Source organism: Anopheles coluzzii, chromosome 3, assembly GCF_943734685.1.
Source record: "Anopheles coluzzii chromosome 3, AcolN3, whole genome shotgun sequence".
NCBI lineage: Eukaryota > Metazoa > Arthropoda > Insecta > Diptera > Culicidae > Anopheles > Anopheles coluzzii.
The window spans coordinates 3,972,501-3,991,167 of record NC_064671.1 but is presented as its reverse complement, the minus strand read 5'-3'; the positions used below and the strand labels follow the sequence as shown (position 1 = coordinate 3,991,167).

At 48.3% G+C, this 18,667-nt stretch overlaps 3 protein-coding genes across 11 annotated transcripts in view; 1 reads left to right on the top strand and 2 right to left on the bottom strand.

Moving 5' to 3' along the window:
- The first annotated feature begins 998 nt into the window (after nt 1-998).
- LOC120959860 (nuclear pore complex protein Nup154) lies at nt 999-6,467 on the top strand. The gene is made up of 6 exons (XM_040383561.2): nt 999-1,280; nt 1,463-1,622; nt 1,691-1,767; nt 1,834-4,120; nt 4,198-5,761; nt 5,840-6,467. Exons 1-6 carry the CDS (start codon nt 1,179-1,181, stop codon nt 6,090-6,092), a joined length of 4,443 nt encoding a protein of 1,480 aa, XP_040239495.2. The 5' UTR covers nt 999-1,178; the 3' UTR covers nt 6,093-6,467.
- Nucleotides 6,468-6,499: 32 nt separating this feature from the next.
- LOC120959863 (mitochondrial Rho GTPase) lies at nt 6,500-11,542 on the bottom strand. 2 transcript variants are annotated; one of them, XM_040383567.2, is made up of 6 exons: nt 10,147-11,542; nt 9,860-10,065; nt 9,611-9,763; nt 8,342-9,537; nt 7,867-7,929; nt 6,500-7,564 (listed from the first exon to the last, which is right to left on the bottom strand). In XM_040383567.2, exons 1-6 carry the CDS (start codon nt 10,343-10,345, stop codon nt 7,426-7,428), a joined length of 1,956 nt encoding a protein of 651 aa, XP_040239501.2. In that variant the 5' UTR covers nt 10,346-11,542; the 3' UTR covers nt 6,500-7,425. The 2 variants fall into 2 exon arrangements, with proteins under 2 accessions (XP_040239501.2, XP_040239504.2); XM_040383570.2 differs by lacking the exon at nt 7,867-7,929.
- Nucleotides 11,543-12,275: 733 nt separating this feature from the next.
- Nucleotides 12,276-18,667, bottom strand: part of LOC120959861 (nuclear receptor-binding protein homolog) — a 56,317-nt gene continuing 49,925 nt past the window's right edge. For 6 of the 8 annotated variants that reach the window (XM_040383565.2, XM_040383564.2, XM_040383562.2 and 3 more), the window contains exons 11-12: nt 18,452-18,667; nt 12,276-16,110 (exon numbers count right to left, since the gene is read on the bottom strand). The exon at nt 18,452-18,667 is cut by the window's right edge and continues 37 nt beyond it. In XM_040383565.2, the coding sequence (XP_040239499.2) occupies nt 15,695-16,110; nt 18,452-18,667 (632 nt within the window). In that variant the 3' untranslated portion in view covers nt 12,276-15,694. Of the gene's footprint in view, nt 16,111-16,636 lie in introns of those variants that run through there. The other 2 variants (XM_049608587.1, XM_049608588.1) reach the window with 2 other exon arrangements.

The window sequence follows — 18,667 nt, the reverse complement described above, 5'->3', positions numbered from 1 at the left end:
CCTGCGTCACCCATGGGTCGGCAAAATTCATTGTATTTTTTCGGGCCCACAGCACCGACGTTTTTCACCCACTTTCCTGCACAACTGAATCAATTTTACGCATTTGTTTACTGGGGTGGGATTATTGTAAAACTTTTGGTGCCCAAAAAAAATTATCACCATAATCGATTGCACTTTTTACTTGGCGTTCGGGGAAAAAGGGGGGAATAAAGAAACGCAAATGTCATCACGCGTTGCAACGTTTTGTGCAGTGAAATAATTCGATCGCGTGAAATATTTCAAGCGTTGCGGACAATATTTAATAAACTACCGAGTGTTAGCTTCTTTGCAAAGTAAATCGCGAGTTAAGATGTTTTTTCATAGTTTAATCACTTCAGCCGGTCTCGTAGTACAGTCGTTAACTCGTACGACTTAACAACATGCCCGTCATGGGTTCAATCCCCAAACAGACCGTGCCGCCATACGTAGGATTGACTATCCTGCTATGGGGGGGAATCAATTAGTCACTGAAAGCCAAGCCCACAAGTGGGTACAGGCAGGCCTTGACCGACATCGGTTGTTGAGCCAAAGAAGAAGAAGAAGAAGAAATCACTTCAGCACAGTGCATTAAATACGTTTTTTCGTTATTTTCCCGTAACAAAATTGCAAAACCGTTCAACGCAACTGTCAACGGAATCATTTGAATTGACAACGTATTTTGACAGCAGAAAGTTAACGAAAAAGAGTAAAACAAAAGGTGGGCTATCGCTGCGCTTCAAAATGTACACAATCAATGATGGTTGTGATCAATATAAAACATCGGGAATTGCTTCTTTACATCCGTTACTAAACAAATTTTATAAATCAATAAAAATGCATGTTTTTGCTAAGCTTTAACGTTATTTTGTATGGAAAATCATCGCAAACATCATTGTTTTCTACTGCTTCCTTTACGTGTATTGCTTACAACTGTCACAATAGCGCGTCACTTCAGTGGCAACGTTAGGTATACGAGCCAACCCTACACACCGGGGCACACCGACCGCAAGCATCAATCAATTTTAGCGCCGTTTGTTGCAAGTTGTTAGAAATCAAGAAAAAGCAATCATCAATTTCCGTCAGATAATCCCGGCTGTGTGCGTGCGTGCGTTGTGGTGAGGTGTGAAACAGGTGTCCAAGTCTATCAACAGCCACACAGAATGGGCGAACAACCGACCGTTTCCTTGGAGGCGCTTCAATCCGCCGGCAATACGCTAGAACGCCACGGTTCGATCGATGCCGATGTGCCGGGTTTACTAGAGGTAGGAAGGGAAGAGAGGGAGGTGGGAAAGAAACCGATGAACACCATGTGCCAATGCGGTCATTGTTTACTCGCGCGCCTGTGTGCGGTCCGAAACTGGTCCGGTAATAATGCATTTGCTTTGTTTTTCACGCGACTTTGCTACGCCGACAACACCACGCGCTCGCGCTCTCGTTCCGCTAGCTGACGGGAGTAACGCAAGCCGGCACCCCGACTGCAAGCGGCTTGAGCGACTTTGACTACCAGCAGCTGGCCAACCTGTCGATGGGCTTCAAGGACCTGAATCAGCTGTGCACGGTCAACAAGGTTCCTATACCGTCGGAAATAATGGAACATTTTAACCGTGCGTTGTTTTAGCTGTAAGCCCCCCCAGAAAACAGTGTGGTAATATTGTTTTTTTTTCTTTTGCAGATATAAAATGTCACTGTATGATGGGACTGTTTCCCGAAATTGGACGTGCGTGGCTTACAATCGACACGGACTTATATGTGAGTGGCCTTTCTTTGTAGCAGTTCTTCCTTGCAATGTATCACCCTCTTACCGGCTTTTTGCAGATCTGGACGTATGAAAATGCACGCGATGTGGCCTACTTCGATGGGCTGTCCCAGGTGATCATAAGCGTCGGGCTGGTGACGCCCAAGCCGGGCCTGTTCGTGGCGGACGTAAAGTATCTGCTGATTCTAACGACTCCGATCGAAATCGTCGTGCTCGGCGTGACGTTCGGTGACGCAAACAGCGGGACGCCCAACCGCAGCATGACCGCGTCCCAGGGCACTGAGGAGATGCAGCTAATGCACACGCCCATTTTCGTGCTCAACACGGACAACGTTGCCATCATGTGCGTGCAGGGTACGGAGGATGGGCGGATTTTCCTCGGCGGCCGGGACGGTTGCCTGTACGAGGTGGCGTACCAGGCGGAATCGAACTGGTTCGGCAAGCGGTGCCGCAAGATCAACCACTCGCAGGGCTTGATGTCCCATCTGGTGCCGGGCATCTTTAAAATATTCACCGAAACCGACTCGGTGGAAAAGATTGTGGTGGACAACACGCGCAACTTGCTGTACGTGCTCATGTCGAAGGGTTCGATCGAGGCGTGGGACATTGGGAAGGACGCCGGAAGTACGCGACGCATCGCCCGACTGTCGTACAAGGACATCATCGCGAGTGCGAGCGCCATTTTGCGCACGATCGATCCGTCCGTGTTTCATCCGATCACCGCCATCTGCCCGCTAACGGCGGAAGACTCGTCCAGCTTGCATCTGGTGGCAATTGCGGAGAGTGGCGTCCGGTTCTACTTCTCCACGGTGCCGCTACACCTGCACGGGTTCTACATCCAGCAGCAGCAAATGCTGCAACAGCAGCAGCAGCAACAGCAGCTACTGCTGCAACAGCAGCAACTTCAAATGCAGCAGCAACAAACGCCACTCTCGCTGCAGCAGCAGCAGCAGCAACAGCAGAACCTTGCCGCGAATCAGGCACTGCAGCAGCAAAACGCCAACCTGCCCGAACCGCCGCAGAGTAAGCCGCAGGGCTTGTATCTGCTGCACGTGCGCGTACCCCCGGGAACGACGGGCAATTTGCTGCTGACCAAACCGAAGCTAGTCCATTCGGCGCACTACGTGAAGGGGTCGCTGCTGCTGATATCGAGACAGCAGCAGGACCAGGATATGCTCACCTGCCTCAGCTCGGAGCAGTTCCAGTCGCAGCTGAATCTGGTCGAGTCCACCACCTACATGCCACTGGACGGGCAGGTGTGGGCCATCGCCGACGTGTTGCGCAAGGATCGCGTGTCCATTTCAACGCCGCTGCGTACGGCACAGAACCCCCGGAAGGTGGCGCTGCTAACGAACCAGGGAGTGCACATCGTGTCGATACTGCAATCGGTGGACATACTGCAGCAGCTGCTCGTTGGTTGCCACGGTCCGCACAACGATGCCGTCAAGACGTACTTCAGCAAGCAGACGGAACCGGAAGCTTGCGCCACGGCACTGCTGCTCGCCTGCCGCGAATCGTTCCGCGGTACCGAGCTGGGCGATTGGGCGGCCCAGGCGTTCGTGCTGTATGGCGGCGAGCCGTACTTTGATGCGGCCATCGTGAGCGACAATAGGCAGCTGGGCTTTAATTCTCCCATTGCCGGGGCCGGGGGTTACGGTGGTGGGGCAATGGATTCGACGGTGCCGCATAATGCCAACTTTGGACCGGGTGGACGACTGTTTGCTTCCACGCCGTACTCGACGCCCGGGCGTGGTGGTATGGTGTCGCCGGTACATCAGCAGCATCATCCTCACCAGCAACATCAGCAGCAGCAACATCCGTCGATGTACGTTGGTGGATCGCCGCAGCAGAATTTAAACAACAACAACGAAACGGCGGACGGAGCACTGTTTCACTACTCTGCCAAGCATGCCGGACTGTATCTGTACATGAGCCGTGTGCTGCGCTGCATTTGGCGCAAACCGTGCGTGGACGAGCGACTGTACTCGACCATCTCGCAGCAGGATTGTGTGGTGCTGCTGGAGGATCTGTACGCCATCCGACGGTTCCTGGAGAACGTGACGGTGAGCAACCTGCTCGGGTACACCGGTGGTCGCAGCAACGGAACGTCTGTAAGAGCAGGAAGTCTCGGTTCCTCATTCGCTCAAGGACAGTCCGGCCTGTTAGTGGGTGGCGAGAGAGGTGGATACGGTAGTTTTATGTCCTCCCAACCCGGCTACAGCATAGGAGGAGGTGCCGGTGGAGCTGCATATGCTCAGACCAATGCTGCCATATCGCAGAAAAACTGCACGGAGGAAGCGATGCTGGAGGAACGAAAGTCGCTGGAAGCGTTAGTGCGATTAATAAGTAAGTAGCTGGCTGCTCATCGGTTGCTTCGATCATGTCGACTAATTCGAAATTTCCCTTTTCCTTTTCCCGCACAGAACAAGCGTGCGAAGTGGTCGGCCTGTGGAAGGTGATCTGCGAACACCAGTGCCATCTGTTGGTGGGTAAGCTAACGAAGGAAGAGCAGAGCATACTGCAGGCGTGCACGTTCCGCGATTTGATTCTGTCGCGCATCGACGTCTGCGGGCTGCTGATTGTGACGCTGATCAACTCCTACCTGGCGGACAATGCAAGCGTCGGCTCGATCTCTTCCAAGCTGCGCGAGGTGTGTCCAACACTCTACCGCCACGAGGATGCCGTTTCGCACAAGGCGACCGAAATTCTGCTCCTATCGCGCGGCTGCACCGACCGCGACAAGAAGGAGGAGCGCCTGCGTACGGCGCTGCAGCTGTGCAAGAGCGCCGCACCGAATCTGCCGCTCGCCGCACTGTGCCAGCAGTTTGTGTCGGCCGGGTTTTACAGCGGCGTGATCGAGCTGTGCACCGTGTGCGCCGCCAAGAGTGACCCGAACGAGGTCGGGCTGCAGTTTTACCGCAACAACGAGGCGATGGACAATCAGGAAGGGTTCCTCGCGTTCCAGAGCAGGATGAACTGGTACAGCGAGGTGAAGGTGATGCTGGACAACGTGTACGAGGTGGCGGGAGGCAACGGCAGCGGCGCCGGTGCCGGTGGTCAGCAGCCGAAGCCCGACAGCATCTATCCGACGATGGACGACGACGAGCAGCAGGAGCGGGCGGTGGCCGGCAATCAGGAGGTGCTGACCATCATCGGACAATCGCTGCAAAGCACGGACCAGCTCCTGCACATCGCCATCTACGAGTGGCTGCTGTCGAAGAACCTGCTGGCCGAGCTGCTGGAGATCACCGAACCGTCGCTCGGCGTGTTCCTGAGCAGGGCGATGGCCCGCACGCCGGACAATCTGATCGTGGCCGATCTGCTGTGGAAGTACCACGAGCGCAATGGGCAGCACGCGGCCGCCGCCAAGATTCTGGACAAGCTTGCTAACGTGGCGAGCGATAGTATCAATCTGCAGCAGCGCATCGAGTATCTGGCCCGGGCGGTCATGTGCATGCGGTCGGAGTCGGTCGGCTTTTCCGCCCACAACGGGGTGCTGCTGAAGGACCTGGAGGACAAGCTGGAGGTGGCGCAAATTCAGCGCCAAGTGTACGATGCGCTGGCCCTGCTGACCCAGCGCAGCAACGAACAGTACGATGCGCTCAAGCTGCTCGACTCCAACCTGTACAACTTGACGCAGCTGTACTCCGACTTTGCGGAGCAGTACGAGCTGTGGGAGTGCAAGCTGACGATACTGAACTGCTCGCACCACAACGATCCGCTGCTGATCGAGTCGGTGTGGACGCACATCCTGGACCGGGAGCTGCAGGGGCGCGAAAGCTGCGCCGAGCGCTGCCGGCGGCTGCTGGCCAAGGTGAAGAGCCTGGCGCTCGAGTACGACAGCTCCGGGTGTTGCTTCCCATTGGCATTTATCGTGCGCGAGGTGGAGATTCGTTGCTTCCGGCTGGGAATGTTTAATTCGCCCGTCCCGGAAGCGCTCATCGAGATGAACCTGGATATTGAGGAGTTGCTGAACATCTACTCACGGTAAGGATGGCGGTGGCGGTCTTCCGGGGTTTCAAATCGATGTATCTGACGTTTTTATGTCTCTTTTCCCCCTTTAAGCCTCGTGTCGATGAACGAACGTGTCTGGGTGACGGAGGAAGACGAGCTGTATCTGATCCGGTCCACCTCCGCGCTGCTTTCGCTGATCGTCAATCAGCCGAAGCTGGTCCCGCTGAAGGATCGCCGGAAGGTGATGGCCAAATCGCAGGACCTTATCGCGGCGGCACTGAACATTCTCTACACCAAACCGGACACGCAGCCGCTGATCGATGTGTTCCGCGACACGCAATCGAAGCTGCAGCGAATTTTGTAAGCAAAAGTGTAAAGGGTAAAGACTAGTGCAGGAACAAAAAACAAGAAGACCATGAACGGTGGTGGTGGCGGCGGCGGCGGTGAGTTAGCGCCAGGCGGTAGCATGTCGCGTAGTAAGCGTGTGACACAGATGGTGCCAGCCCGTACCGCTGCCATCGCGTTCTGTCCGTTAGTCGGGAGCAATGTTTTTTTTTTGTATGTTTTCAATGTTTATGTTCTTTTTTACGAAAAATGTTAGTAAGTTCAATCAATCACAACATATATTACGCCGTCGGATCATCGCGTTGCCGTGCGTATACGCAGCAGCAACACGAAACTTAGATAATGTTTTCAGAATAAAGTGAATATTGTATAGTGTGTACGATTCTCTGCTCTAGCCTTCTTCGGTTCTTGTTTTTCGTGTTGAAATTTCGTTATGAATAATAAGTTTATTGTTGTTGTTGTATTTTTTTTTTGGTTTGCTTTTGTTTCGAATCCGTTTTTTGCACTAATTAGTAGAATGATTTCAAACAATAATTCTCAATGACATTACACTACGACTACCACAACTACAGTACCACACCGGCAATTGAACCCTCTATCTTGAACCTGCTCCTATACAATGTTGCTCTTGCAAATTATCTGTTTTCTAGAAGAAAGCTTCAGCACGCGCAGCATTTTGTAGCAATCAGTTCTATCGGTGCCACTATTAAACACAAGTAAACAGACTTTTGTGTTGACTTGACGAGAACATTGTAGTGTTTTTAACCGTCCCAGACTGATAATGCCGACCGTAGTAATAATAAGGAAACTAAACATACGAACACCCTCTTGGTGTGTAGCATAGCTAAAGCCATATTTTGTTGCTGCCCAATAAAGAAGCGACAACGGTCGTAAAATTACAAATCAAATGAAAAAACAATGTGTATACAAATGAATGGTTAAAATTTGGAAGATTTTGCTCAGTTACCAACCAGTCGGTACTGCTGTGAGCAGTTGGTGCCAACTACTCTGCAAACCTACTTACAGCAGCTTGGCCTCTACTAGCGTTCGTACGTTCAAACTGCAAAGAGAAACTGTATAAAAAAGCCTTCAACTATACGCCAATAGTGAGTAACGGTTTCAAGGCGCTCTTTTTTGGCGGAGCAACATATCGGCGGCGTTCCTCTTAATGGGGTAACACTGGGTTTTTTCCTACGTGCGTGTGTAGCTTTTGTATGAGTGCCCTCCCCCATTACGATGTTCTTCTACTGTATGGTGACGACGGGGAGGAGGGGGACAGCCACATACACTACAATTGCATTCTATGTACACAAGCAGCTTTACTCAGCCATTTCTCTACTCGTTCTCGCTCCTCATCGCGTTACCGACGAACCGGGGCCGTGAAACGCTTTCACCACGAAGAAACCCACAATTGTGGCCGCCGCAATGCCCAATCCTGCCTTCCACCAGAGCAACGGATCGCTCGACATAAGCCCGAACTGCTTAAGATGGCTGAAAAGAGCGATAAAGGGAGATTGATGTCAATGCACATGATTCCTTGAACGTCCACTATCCAACACAACACACCACATGCAGAATCAGTATGAAGTCATATTCAATGCAAATGGCAATAGTTTTAAAGAAATTATACAAAGCTGTTAGAGTTATGCTGTTATGGGTTAGTGGGCAGCAATCTACAGAGATAATTATATGCTACTAGTTATTGATACGTGCGCTTGGTTACACATTGTGGGTTATACTAAAACCAAAATAAGTCAACATGAAAACATTTGTACAAAACGGCTCAAACTTACGTTGTTTCCCACAGCTGTACCAATCTATGCTTATAAAACAGAATCCACGCTGCTTGAAATCGACTGAATTACGATAAAACGTGTATAGACAAACGTTTACACCCAAACGGAGAAAAAGAATGGAAAGATAAAGGAGGAAAGTATTAAATTTTTATACTTTTTTTGTTTTTGGTTTGCAGCGCGAATGCTGAACTTTTTGATTTCGCCACCAATCATTGTACTTTTTAGTTGCTCTTTGTATGGGTGCATTAGTTTGAAGGTCGAGAAACCTGTTGCTACTATTTGTACATACAAAAGAAGGTAGTAATTGTATACTTTTGGCACTGTAATGAAGATTCACCTGTTAGTGGCTTCTACGAGATAGTTTCACTGCATTTACGATTCAAATCAAAAGATCAATGGAAAGAAGATACGGACCGCAAAACACAACACTGTCGTGTTCTTGCTTCCCTATCGGAATTGCATAGATACTCACGGAAAGGCCGCCATCGTTGCTAGCTTCGTGTAGACGTCTTTCTTATTGTGCTTCACGCTGAAGAACTGGGGCTGGAGCAGTTTGTACTTGTGGCAAAAGTCGGGCGGCTGCAGCAGATACTCCTGGCGCACCTCCTCCAGATCCGCCTTGGTGCCCACGATCAGCACCGGGATTTTGCTCTCCGCAAAGTACTTGATGTATATTCGCGCAATGTACTCGAACGACTTCGGGTTGCCGACGTCGTACACCAGGCAGGCCACGTCGCAGTTCACCTCGCTCGGCTGCAGCGGGTCGAGCACGAGCCGCGCGTCCACGTCCCGCAGCACGAGGTACTTCTCCTGCCCGTACACCTGCACCGTGTTGATCGCGTACCGGTTGCTGTGCCGTATGTCCCGGTCCGTCAGCCGCTTCATGTCCTGCGCCAGGAACGCGCGGCAGAAGGTCGTCTTGGCGGCCTCCTTCGCGCCGATCACGTGGCACATGTACACCGTGCGGCTGTTCTGCTTTTTCGCCAGATCGATGCGCCGCTCGCGCGTCACGTGTATCGCCGCCAGCTGCGACTCGTTCTCGTGCACGTTGAACCCCAAGTAGGCGAGGTACTCGAGCGTTTTGTTCACGTCCACCAGCGTCATGAGGCTCCAGCGGCACAGCCAGCCGTGCAGCGTGGGCCAACCGTTCTCGTTCGTCGGTATCGTGCGCTTAATATCGGTGGAGAACGGGGGGCTGGGGCAGGCGCTGAACAGCTTCTGGAACTCGGTCGGCGAAAGGGCCCCGTCGCCGTCGCGATCGCTCCGCTCGAACAGCGACACGAGAAACTGCTGGCCACGGTGCGACAGTTCCGTGCTGCTGCCGGGCGGAATCTTCACCGGCGGATGCAAGTATTCGTCACTCATCACGAGACTCTCGTTGTAGCCGAAGCGGCGCAGCACGGCCCAGGTCGTTTCGTTTCGGCCGCGCTGGATGAACAGACAGTGCAGGAAGAGGAAGCCGCTCAGCGTCACCGAGTCGTCGCGGATGCCGTCGGGCGTGTTTTTCATCAGCACGGCTTTCACCTCGTCCAGCACCTGGGGCTGGAGCGGTGCGTTGAAGCAGCGGCGCTGGAAGTGATTCAGCTCGTAGTCATTCAGCAGCCCGTCGCCATCAATGTCGCACACTTTGAAGATGCGGACAAGTGCTTTCTTGCATGCTTCGGTTAGCTGGAAGGAGGAGTCAAATGATTTACACACATCCTGTTGTTGGGTGACGAAACTTATGGGTGGTGTTACTTACGTCCTGCTCCTCCATTATGTACAACGGTGCCGTTGGGTGCAACACTGCCTTCTGAGCGTAGTAAAACATCTCGGAAATGTTGTGCAGAGTTTTGGCCGAACATTCAACGCAGCTTTCCACCTCCGGGTAGTCCTCCATGATCGAAAGAACGTGCTGGAATTGGGGTGAAGAAGTGTGAAAATTACGAATGTCTGTGTCTTGAAATGTCGTTTTTCGCCTTTTCACCCCAAAAAGACAGCAAAAACTTACATCGATAGTAGAATAATCAACGAGGTCGATCTTGTTGCCCACCAGCACAACCGGCTTCCGCTCCATTTCGGAACATTTCTGCACCATCGGAAGCCATCGCTCGGTGATACCGTCGAGCGTTTCCTCGCAGTCGACCGAGTAAACGATGCAGACGACGTGTGCCTTTCTAATTTCTTCTGCAAGCGCTTCGTCCGATTGTTCGGCCGCTAAAAAAAAAACGTGGAGAATGAAACGGTTTTAACACGCTCCAGGCCACTTCACACACACACAATGGGCCCAAAACTTACCGGAATAATCGACAATGTTTGTGGGAACCTGCTCCGGCGTCACATCCGCCGGTATGGTAATCTCTTCCGCCTTCAGCGGTACATCTTCCGGGAACTCTTCGCTGACGAGCGACAGGATCAGGGACGTCTTGCCGACCCCTTGGTCACCCACGAGCAGAATTCGTACGTGCCGCTTGTGCGACACCGACCAGGCAACCATCGTGTTGTGTCACTGTGTCTGTGTGTGTGTGAGCGAGGATGAGTTCAACAAATTGACCCACGATTTGGCCACATTCGCCAATCCGAACCGGAAGTGAAGACGGGCGCGTTTGGCTAATTTCGTCACCCAGCCCAACCCACCCCACCGATGTGTAATCGCACGCACCCGCGCTACTGCACACACTACCTTTACCGCTCGCGCACACTAACACTGCACCGTCCAATCACAAACGCACAATCTTGCACAATCGATGCCGAGAGGCAGTGTGCGAATAAAATTCACAGTTTGGGGTGGTGACGGTTTTTGCAGAAAGGTTTCCGCCTGCTGCTTCTGCTGCTTACAGACTCGCGTTTACCTCTAGCAGCGCGCGACAAACAAGCATGCGTTGCTTCGCTTGCCCTTACCGCCCACCGCTCCGGTACAGTTATAAATTTCCCACAACCGACCCTAGGGGGGATGATGATGACGATGATGCTGATCTCCGAATGCAACGCTTGCTTCGGTTGGTCCCACACGAAAGAACCGTTGTTTCAGGTCCACCGCCCTTCTTTACCACTGCATGCACACCAACCGCCCGAATGTCGTGCAAAATTTCACTCCCTCACACGCAATAGAACACTTGCCGTGATGGTTTTCTGCACACACACACACACGCACACCCGTACAAGCAGACGAAAAAAAAGTGCCCGATCAGTGCGCCGCACTACCAACTACAACACATCATCGACCCGGTGTGTAACGCTGCCGGGACGTAACCCTGGGAGAGAAAGAGTTAGCCTTGCTCTTCTTCCTGGGCGAGAGGTCGGGACGTGTGCGGGTTACCGACCGGAGCAGCTATGCTGGGAACTCCCCCGCCAAGTATTTTCCACGCTATGCTTTGGTTGTTATGTTCTTGCTTCTTGCGCTCTGCCTGTTGTTGTTGTTGTTGTTGCTGATGTTGTTCTTCATTACGAAATCACTGTCCTCTGTTTTGCCCTCGTGGGCATATATTTTCACCGTGCCAACGCGTCCCGGACGCTCTTCACTGGACGCTTTTGCGGACAGTTCGCTTCACCACAGTTTCCCGTGCCGGTTTATTGGGACCGACGGCGCGTAGGAACGTTTTTGCACCATAAATTATGCATTTAACTGATAAGTTGCACCACGGTCGTCTTATTTCTGTTTCACTTTACGGTGCACATTCTCCACACCTTTCATTGTTTATAACGTGCTGTCAAAATGGATTTTTTCGTGGTGTGCGTGTGGTTTATACTGTACGCGCGAAAAGTTGGTGGCTGTGTCGGGACGGGTTGGATTTGAGCCGGCAAAGGCGCTGTCCGTTGCAGTTTAGGGAGGTTTGCGATAGAATGTTTTGTGTTATTTTCCTGGCAATTGTTTACTAAATTTCATCTCGTTTTAGTGAGAAGACAATGGCGAAGTTGCTGCAATCGAATGTTTACCGTCCAATCAGTCAGGGGTGTCTGGGTCCCGAGGATCCGGCCATGTTGTTCAAAAGGAGACGAGAAACCAAAGTCCTGTTGAGATCTAGCGAAATACTCTTGACCGTATGGAAGTACATTAAGCTCAGCGGAACTGACCCAATATCAAGTTTTAATCGAAATATGCAAACATGGTGACGGAACTTGGAACAGTTGTTAGGCACGATTGGCTCTTTGGGACGGAAGATGTCCTAGAATTAAGACTGCGCTGTATCTAAGAGCAAGGTGGATCACAGTTCTTTCTCACGGCGAGGATGCTTATCTATGAACTGTTTCGGATATTGTCCTTGAAATAGTCTAAACCCTTTTAAATGGATGTAGGGTTCACATGTCCACTTGTAAATTATCATACTTACTAATTTGCACTTTCCATCATGAGGCTCTTCCTGTCCTACAAATTGCATGCTCCAGAGCTCCAACTACCTTCTCAACATTCAGCCGACCCCCCTGCATAGCGTTATTCCCGTTCATGGGCACTTTTATTAGATTTTCCTTGGTTTTGCTCCAATCTCCACCCAGCATCTCTGCTGCAGTCGCTCTACTCTTTGTCTCTCCAGTTCACAATTTATTACCAACCTACACGTTCGTACACGTTGCGCCACCATCATCACCCATGCTTATCATCTTATACGGGTTCGATTTATCGATGTTACGACATTTCGTTCATGCTGAGAGGAAGCGTTCGAGAGTTCGTCATGTTCAATATCCCATATTGTATTCCTACCGTATTACTTGAATCCATTCACACACTGTCCTTGTTTATTTTCCCTTTTGCTCAAAACCACGTTTTCGAGCGTTTGCCTTGCTGCACACGTGGTGACGACGGTTACGGACAACTTTACTTAACCATTTTGTTTCGCTCAAAACCTGTACCAAATGCGCACCACACTCTATAGCACTTCAAAAGCAAGCTGACGTATCTGTTTTTGTTAATATAATTTAAATGACTATAGCTTTGAATAGATTTGATTTCTTATACAGTTGCGTGTATGCATGACGTTTTTTTGTTTTCTTCCGAGAGTTTAGAGATACACAGGATGCTGCTGTTGCTACTGCTGCTGCCTCTGCCAAGTGCCGCGTGCCGTTTGGGTGTGTGTGAAAGAGAGTATGCCTCTAAACGGTAGAGCACGTGTTTTACCATCGTTTAGTCTCGTCCCTACCGTTTTGTTTATTTCGTTAAATTTATATCCTTTATATCACGCAGTGGTAGGAGTGAATGTTTGCATTTGGTTTAGTAAAATATAGCTACACCTCAGTGTAGCTCCATGTGTGTTGCGTGTGTGCGCACACACATACATACATTCATACGCACACGCCGTGCAATTTAGGTCTAGGATTCAGGACACAGCAGTTTCAGGCATTACATGGGGCTGGCTAACACGCGCTTAGGATGTTTGCGGGATAAAAACTACATCCTTGCTCTTTTTTGTTACATCGAACGGCCAACGGCGCTAAGAACGTGACGTTAAGTTTATGATCCTAAAGGTACTGTTACTATCCGCGACCGCGATTAGTTCACTCTCGTTCGCACCCCCAAATCGGTGGCGCACATCTTACACTCAATTACCCACTCATCCTTTCGTTTTAATATATAATTATTTGTTTGGAGATTTTAAATCCCTCGCAACTATCGTGTAATACCTTACCAGCTAATTGTAATGTAACCACCAACCCACTTACCACCACTGTCTTTAACTCCAATGAAAGCGATACGTTTTTGCCTGTCACATATTTCTAGAAGCAGTTTTTCTTAACCCATTCGTGTTGTGTTTCTTGCCTTTTTTTGTTTGTTTAAATGATCGCTGATGTACTGCGGTACACAACAACGCAAGCATAATGATAGAAAACACGAACAGACTCAAACAATGGAAGCATCATCAAGAGTTCCAGAGCAACATGGCTCCAGAATCATCGTGGGTGTAATAATACAGGGTATATTTTTTTTGTATTTTAATTTGAAATCTCATGCACATTAAATTAAACAGCCTGTAAATTACGGTACGATTTCGGATAATGTATAGCTAGTTGAGCTGGCTCAATACCCCATCCAATGACATTGCATCCCCACCTAAAGCAAAACATACGCCACACACTGCGCGCAAAACCAAAACCACCTTTCAGAGCTGGGATGCTTCTAATCTTTCTTCACCATCTCCACTCACTCATACATCCTACTCCTCCCCCCCCCCCCCTCTTTATCAACCTGCCTTTCCATACTTGCAACGTACAAAGTCTTAGCTTTGCTGGTGTTTCACAAATATCATATCCCCGCGTTGTTTTAGTATCGAAAAAGTACAAAAACCGCATACACCTCACCTCTCATAATGCTATTTTAAGTTCCGGTTTGCGGTGTGTGCACGCACCGTCTCTTCCATTTTCTTTCCATTCGCTTACACACTCGGGTTTAAGGGGTGCCCCATCTTTTCTTTTACGCGTTTACATGAAGTTAGCACACTGTTTGTTTGGTACAAATAGATTTATCACATCGTCCAGCGTTTCCAGTTCAGTCCGTTTTGGAGAAGAGAAGTGTTCGATCATCGGTCCGTTCTCTCATCACTAAGCATGGAACCGTTTCTTACTTTACTAACTCATTCTCGGTACACATTAACACTACCTTAGCACACGATGTAAACCCATTATTTTTTGCTTTTTTTATGCTGTCTGTACAATAAACACACTACAGCCCCTCCCCACCCATGCCTCCTCCCTTCTCCCTGGGACGGTGAATGGATGTTGGCTGGCTGACTGGCTGAATGCAAAGTATGCACCCGTTGCAATAGCAAGAAGGTATCGCTTACATGGATAATCTAGAGTTCTAAATTAACAGCTGCTTACTAGCGGTAGGGTTATACTATTTTTACTCGTGGTCGGGTGGGGAATTTGGTATGAATCGTAGATGGGAGATATGGAAACATTCCAAACGATTACATTTCTTTCCGGCTATTGTGCACTCCCAACCCTCGGTATGTTTACCGGTACTGAAGCTTCTGGTCAATGGAATTTTTAGTTTGAGAGGATCATACATGCGGAGGTTTATGGTACTTTCCATCCAGTTTTACTGTCTTTTCTTCATCAAGTGGTTCCCTTTTTTGGTAGTGAAATAAAGCAACGGAACTTCTCAGGACAATGTACGATTGAGATCATTCAAGCTCGCTGGGGTAGTTCTGTGCTGCATTACCAACACTTCCCTCTTGATACACGGATGATGCGAGTTAGACAGTGTATGTTTCCTCTACATTACATGATTCGCTTCTGGATGGATGCCAGTGCCGGGTACCTGGTTAAATTTATTATCGTGATCTCGTGTACTCAAACAGCATCGCATTCCAGATTCGTACACATCCAGGTAACACACAATAGCATCTTTTTGGGTCGTTATTGTAACTGTGGTGACAATTTTTGCTCGGTACATATTATTCACTTAGTATTTCATTTTCATGACGTATGGTTTTCTTGCTTAGAGTAGACTTTTAGTTTTTTTTGTGTGTTTTTAAACCCTTTCCCGTACGGGGTGTTTAGGTTGTCTAACTTTAAATTTGGAGTTCCTAACATGCAGTTGTAAAAAATGAAATAAAAAAGTGATAGAACTTCTCTACACTTCATATCTGTCTGTATCCGGTAACGGTCGATGGTATTCTCGGAAGGGTTCATGGAAAGTAGCAAAATTCATTTGTATTTCACCCGCAAGGTATTCTGTTTTAGCCCCCTCTCTTAGCCTCTAATCTATTCAATAGTGAAAAGCAAGCTCCGAAGTTCAGATATTGTTTTACAGAAAGTTCTGACGCATACAATTTCTATCGCACAGGGCACTACCGTGTAGGAGCATCCTTTTCCTAGATAAGATTTCTTAACAATTATTCATCCGTAGCCTCTATGGTTTGATCGGTTTACTACTCGCTACTGGTTCGACATTATTCACGGCACCGGCACCGGTGGATGACGTTCGATTGGTGTTATTTCGATCCGTTGTTTCAGCCGCACCGAGCCGCGCATGATGAAGTACGTTCGATGGTGTGCAGGTTTTCGCTGGAACGATCTTATCATGCTGCTCGTTCGATAGAAGAGTTGCTTGAGCTTCTTCTCTGCTAAACCGACGAAGCTCCACCATCCGTTCGAGGGCTTCCAGCTCTTCGTCGTTTTCACGCGCCTCCTCCGCGTCGTCGAGATGGCCCGCGAAGTTACCACCGTCTATCATGCTGTTCACGCTGACTCCGGATGTTTCCACTATGGCAGGCATCGTTGATGGCATGGATTCAGTGTCCGCTACCTTCCAACCACGCTCCAAACCTATCCAGAAGTGGCACCGAATGGCACGGATGGGTAAGAGAAAACATAGAGAATGTAAAAAGAAAGAAATGTATTAGTGTTTGTAGTACTACAATTTGATAACGAATCATGGAGGATTAAACACAATAGACGCAATGCAAAAAATGCAAATTGTCTTTATCACTGAAATAAAAACTATAAAACCCCGAAATAAGAAAACAGAAGATCAACAACACAAAGAGGGACGGCAAATATAAACGAATAAAATAAAGCTACAGACAACACAAAGTAAAACAAAACAAAAAAAAACGGGAAGAGGTAGAACAAAACAGGAAGAAACACACATTTAACAGGATTCGAAACAAAAGGAAATGGGTAACTGTACTAAGTAATGAAAACACGAGCGAACAAAACAAAAAAAAAATCCACCAATCAACAAAAACACAAACAAAACGAAGACGAAGGAAAACAGTACTGTCTACACGAAACGGGGAACAACAACGGCGGACAAGAACGGGATAATAAAATGATTGCAAAAGAATACATATAAATATATTCATATTCTTGTATTTCCATAATATCGTTCCGGATTATTGGTTTTCACGTTTAGTTGGCAAAGTGTTTATTTTTTTTTTTTGCCTGTGTTTGGGCCTTCCTGCGAACAGCTAAATAGATGTGGTTTATCTTAATTATGCCTTGCTTTGTCATGGACCTGCTTCGACAACTTCTACAAACAACTCTCGCTTGCGCGTAAACATTAGCACACGTATGCGTTTCCGCTTTTGTTCATCGATAAATTGTGTATTTAGTTTTATTTTCGAATTATAATGTTTAACACACTTATTTACGGATTTGATTTATGCTTGCATATTTGCTCCCTCTTTACTCTACTTTAGTAATAAGTCTGCGCGTTACATCGAGAATCGATTCGCTTACATTTAAACTCATTTCGCCACCGCCGCCCTCCTCTCACTTCGCACACAATCGATCAAAACTGCTGTTTACAGATATTGCCGCCCTCTGCCTGCCTTTTGCCTGGGCGGACACGCGGGGTGATGCTCTGTGCATACATTATTAGCTATTGTTTCGAATGTTTGCGTTCGCACTGTGCGCATTTCCAATGTGTATGTGTGGTTTGCGCAACCGGTTCGCAATCGTCAGCAGCGCGCGTTAGCTTACATATGCCCTTATGCTTTATGATTTTGTTTTGTTTAGTTAATACATTAGGCGTAACACAGAGTAACGAGATATGAGTGCCACACAGGGAGGGGCGGGCCTATATGTCAGTCATACTTTTGATTAACTTTACCATATAGCTGTTTATTTGTTTCAAAATCTCTTGCTACGTACTCTCTTTGCTATGCCATCGATTATCTGCTTTTATGAGGCATACTTAGCGCGGGTAAAGGGGAGTGTGATAGAAACGAATGCCCGTGAACCTTTGCGATGCTGTGGCGGAAAACGGACACAACACACAAAGAGACAATCGAGTGTTCTTTCGGCGTGTCCAAGACGTAAACGTTGGTTCGGTCGATCGTATTTCGGGTCAAGTGTTTGCTGTCTACGTGTGTGTTTGTGTGTGTGTCTGGGGGAGAACGTTTACTGTTTTCTTTCATCAGTGAAAGTGAACTAAAACGACAATCGACGGTACGGCGACCCACTGGCCGTACCCACCCATCAGCTGTGTGGGTGAAGCCTCAGTTCACTAGTAATAACACATAAAATCGACAACATATTAGCTTTGTAATATGTTATTTACCTACTATTAACGCAATCGTTCGTGTGTTCGTGTGTATGCATGTGTGTGTGTATATATATGTAATTGTATGCGTATACGTATATGTACGTGTGAAGGAGTGTACTTGTTGCAGAGGTTGGGTTGGGTGCATGTAATTATGAGTAGATAGGGCGTGTAAGTGTAAGATAGTAGTGTTGTGTTTTCGTTTATTTTTTAAATATATAATTTGCTTCATGCGTAAATGAAAACGTGGAAAATTCTATCATGAAACAAAACCATGATAAAAAGATGGAAATATGCCACACTTTATGATTAAATATGATATATATCTTAAAAAAAAACATAAAAATGTGTTTGCATTTCCTTTTATCTTTGCTGTGGATAGAAATGTAGTTTTCATCCTGGTAAGGAATGAGAGCATATGGACATTAGCATAGAGAAGACCCGAGACAGTGAGAGAGAGAAAAAAAACATACAAACAATTCAGAACACTAGGGATGGTGTGTATGTGTGTGCGGGATGGGTTTGAGAGAGAGAGAGAAAGACAACAGTTAGAAAAAAAGTACACAAAAAGTATTGAAACAATGAGGCATTAAAATTGACAAAGAAGGAAAGTCTACTAACTGGCCGAGTGTACAGGAACATGATGATGCAGGTGATTCGATTTGCCCGCGATGGATGACGACGCCCCTCCTCCTCCTACAGGCGATGCACCGGCAGGTAGCGGAGGTTTCGGCATAGAACCGATGGCGGCTACCGAACCGGACGTTGGATTCAGCGCGCCGGTGGATTCCACCGTCTCAGTTACGTCATTCAGCTTCAGCTGATGATTTCGTAACG

Excerpts from the sequence above, each read along its gene's own strand:
- LOC120959863 (XM_040383567.2), bottom strand. The coding sequence starts at position 10,345 with ATGGTTGCCTGGTCGGTGTCGCACAAGCGGCACGTACGAATTCTGCTC. Across the intron at positions 10,066-10,146 it reads AAACATTGTCGATTATTCCG|CGGCCGAACAATCGGACGAA; the intron begins GTAAGTTTTGGG and ends TTTTTTTTTTAG. Across the intron at positions 9,538-9,610 it reads ACATAATGGAGGAGCAGGAC|CTAACCGAAGCATGCAAGAA; the intron begins GTAAGTAACACC and ends TCCTCCTTCCAG.
- LOC120959860 (XM_040383561.2), top strand. The coding sequence starts at position 1,179 with ATGGGCGAACAACCGACCGTTTCCTTGGAGGCGCTTCAATCCGCCGGC. Across the intron at positions 1,768-1,833 it reads CAATCGACACGGACTTATAT|ATCTGGACGTATGAAAATGC; the intron begins GTGAGTGGCCTT and ends GGCTTTTTGCAG. Across the intron at positions 4,121-4,197 it reads AGCGTTAGTGCGATTAATAA|AACAAGCGTGCGAAGTGGTC; the intron begins GTAAGTAGCTGG and ends TTTCCCGCACAG.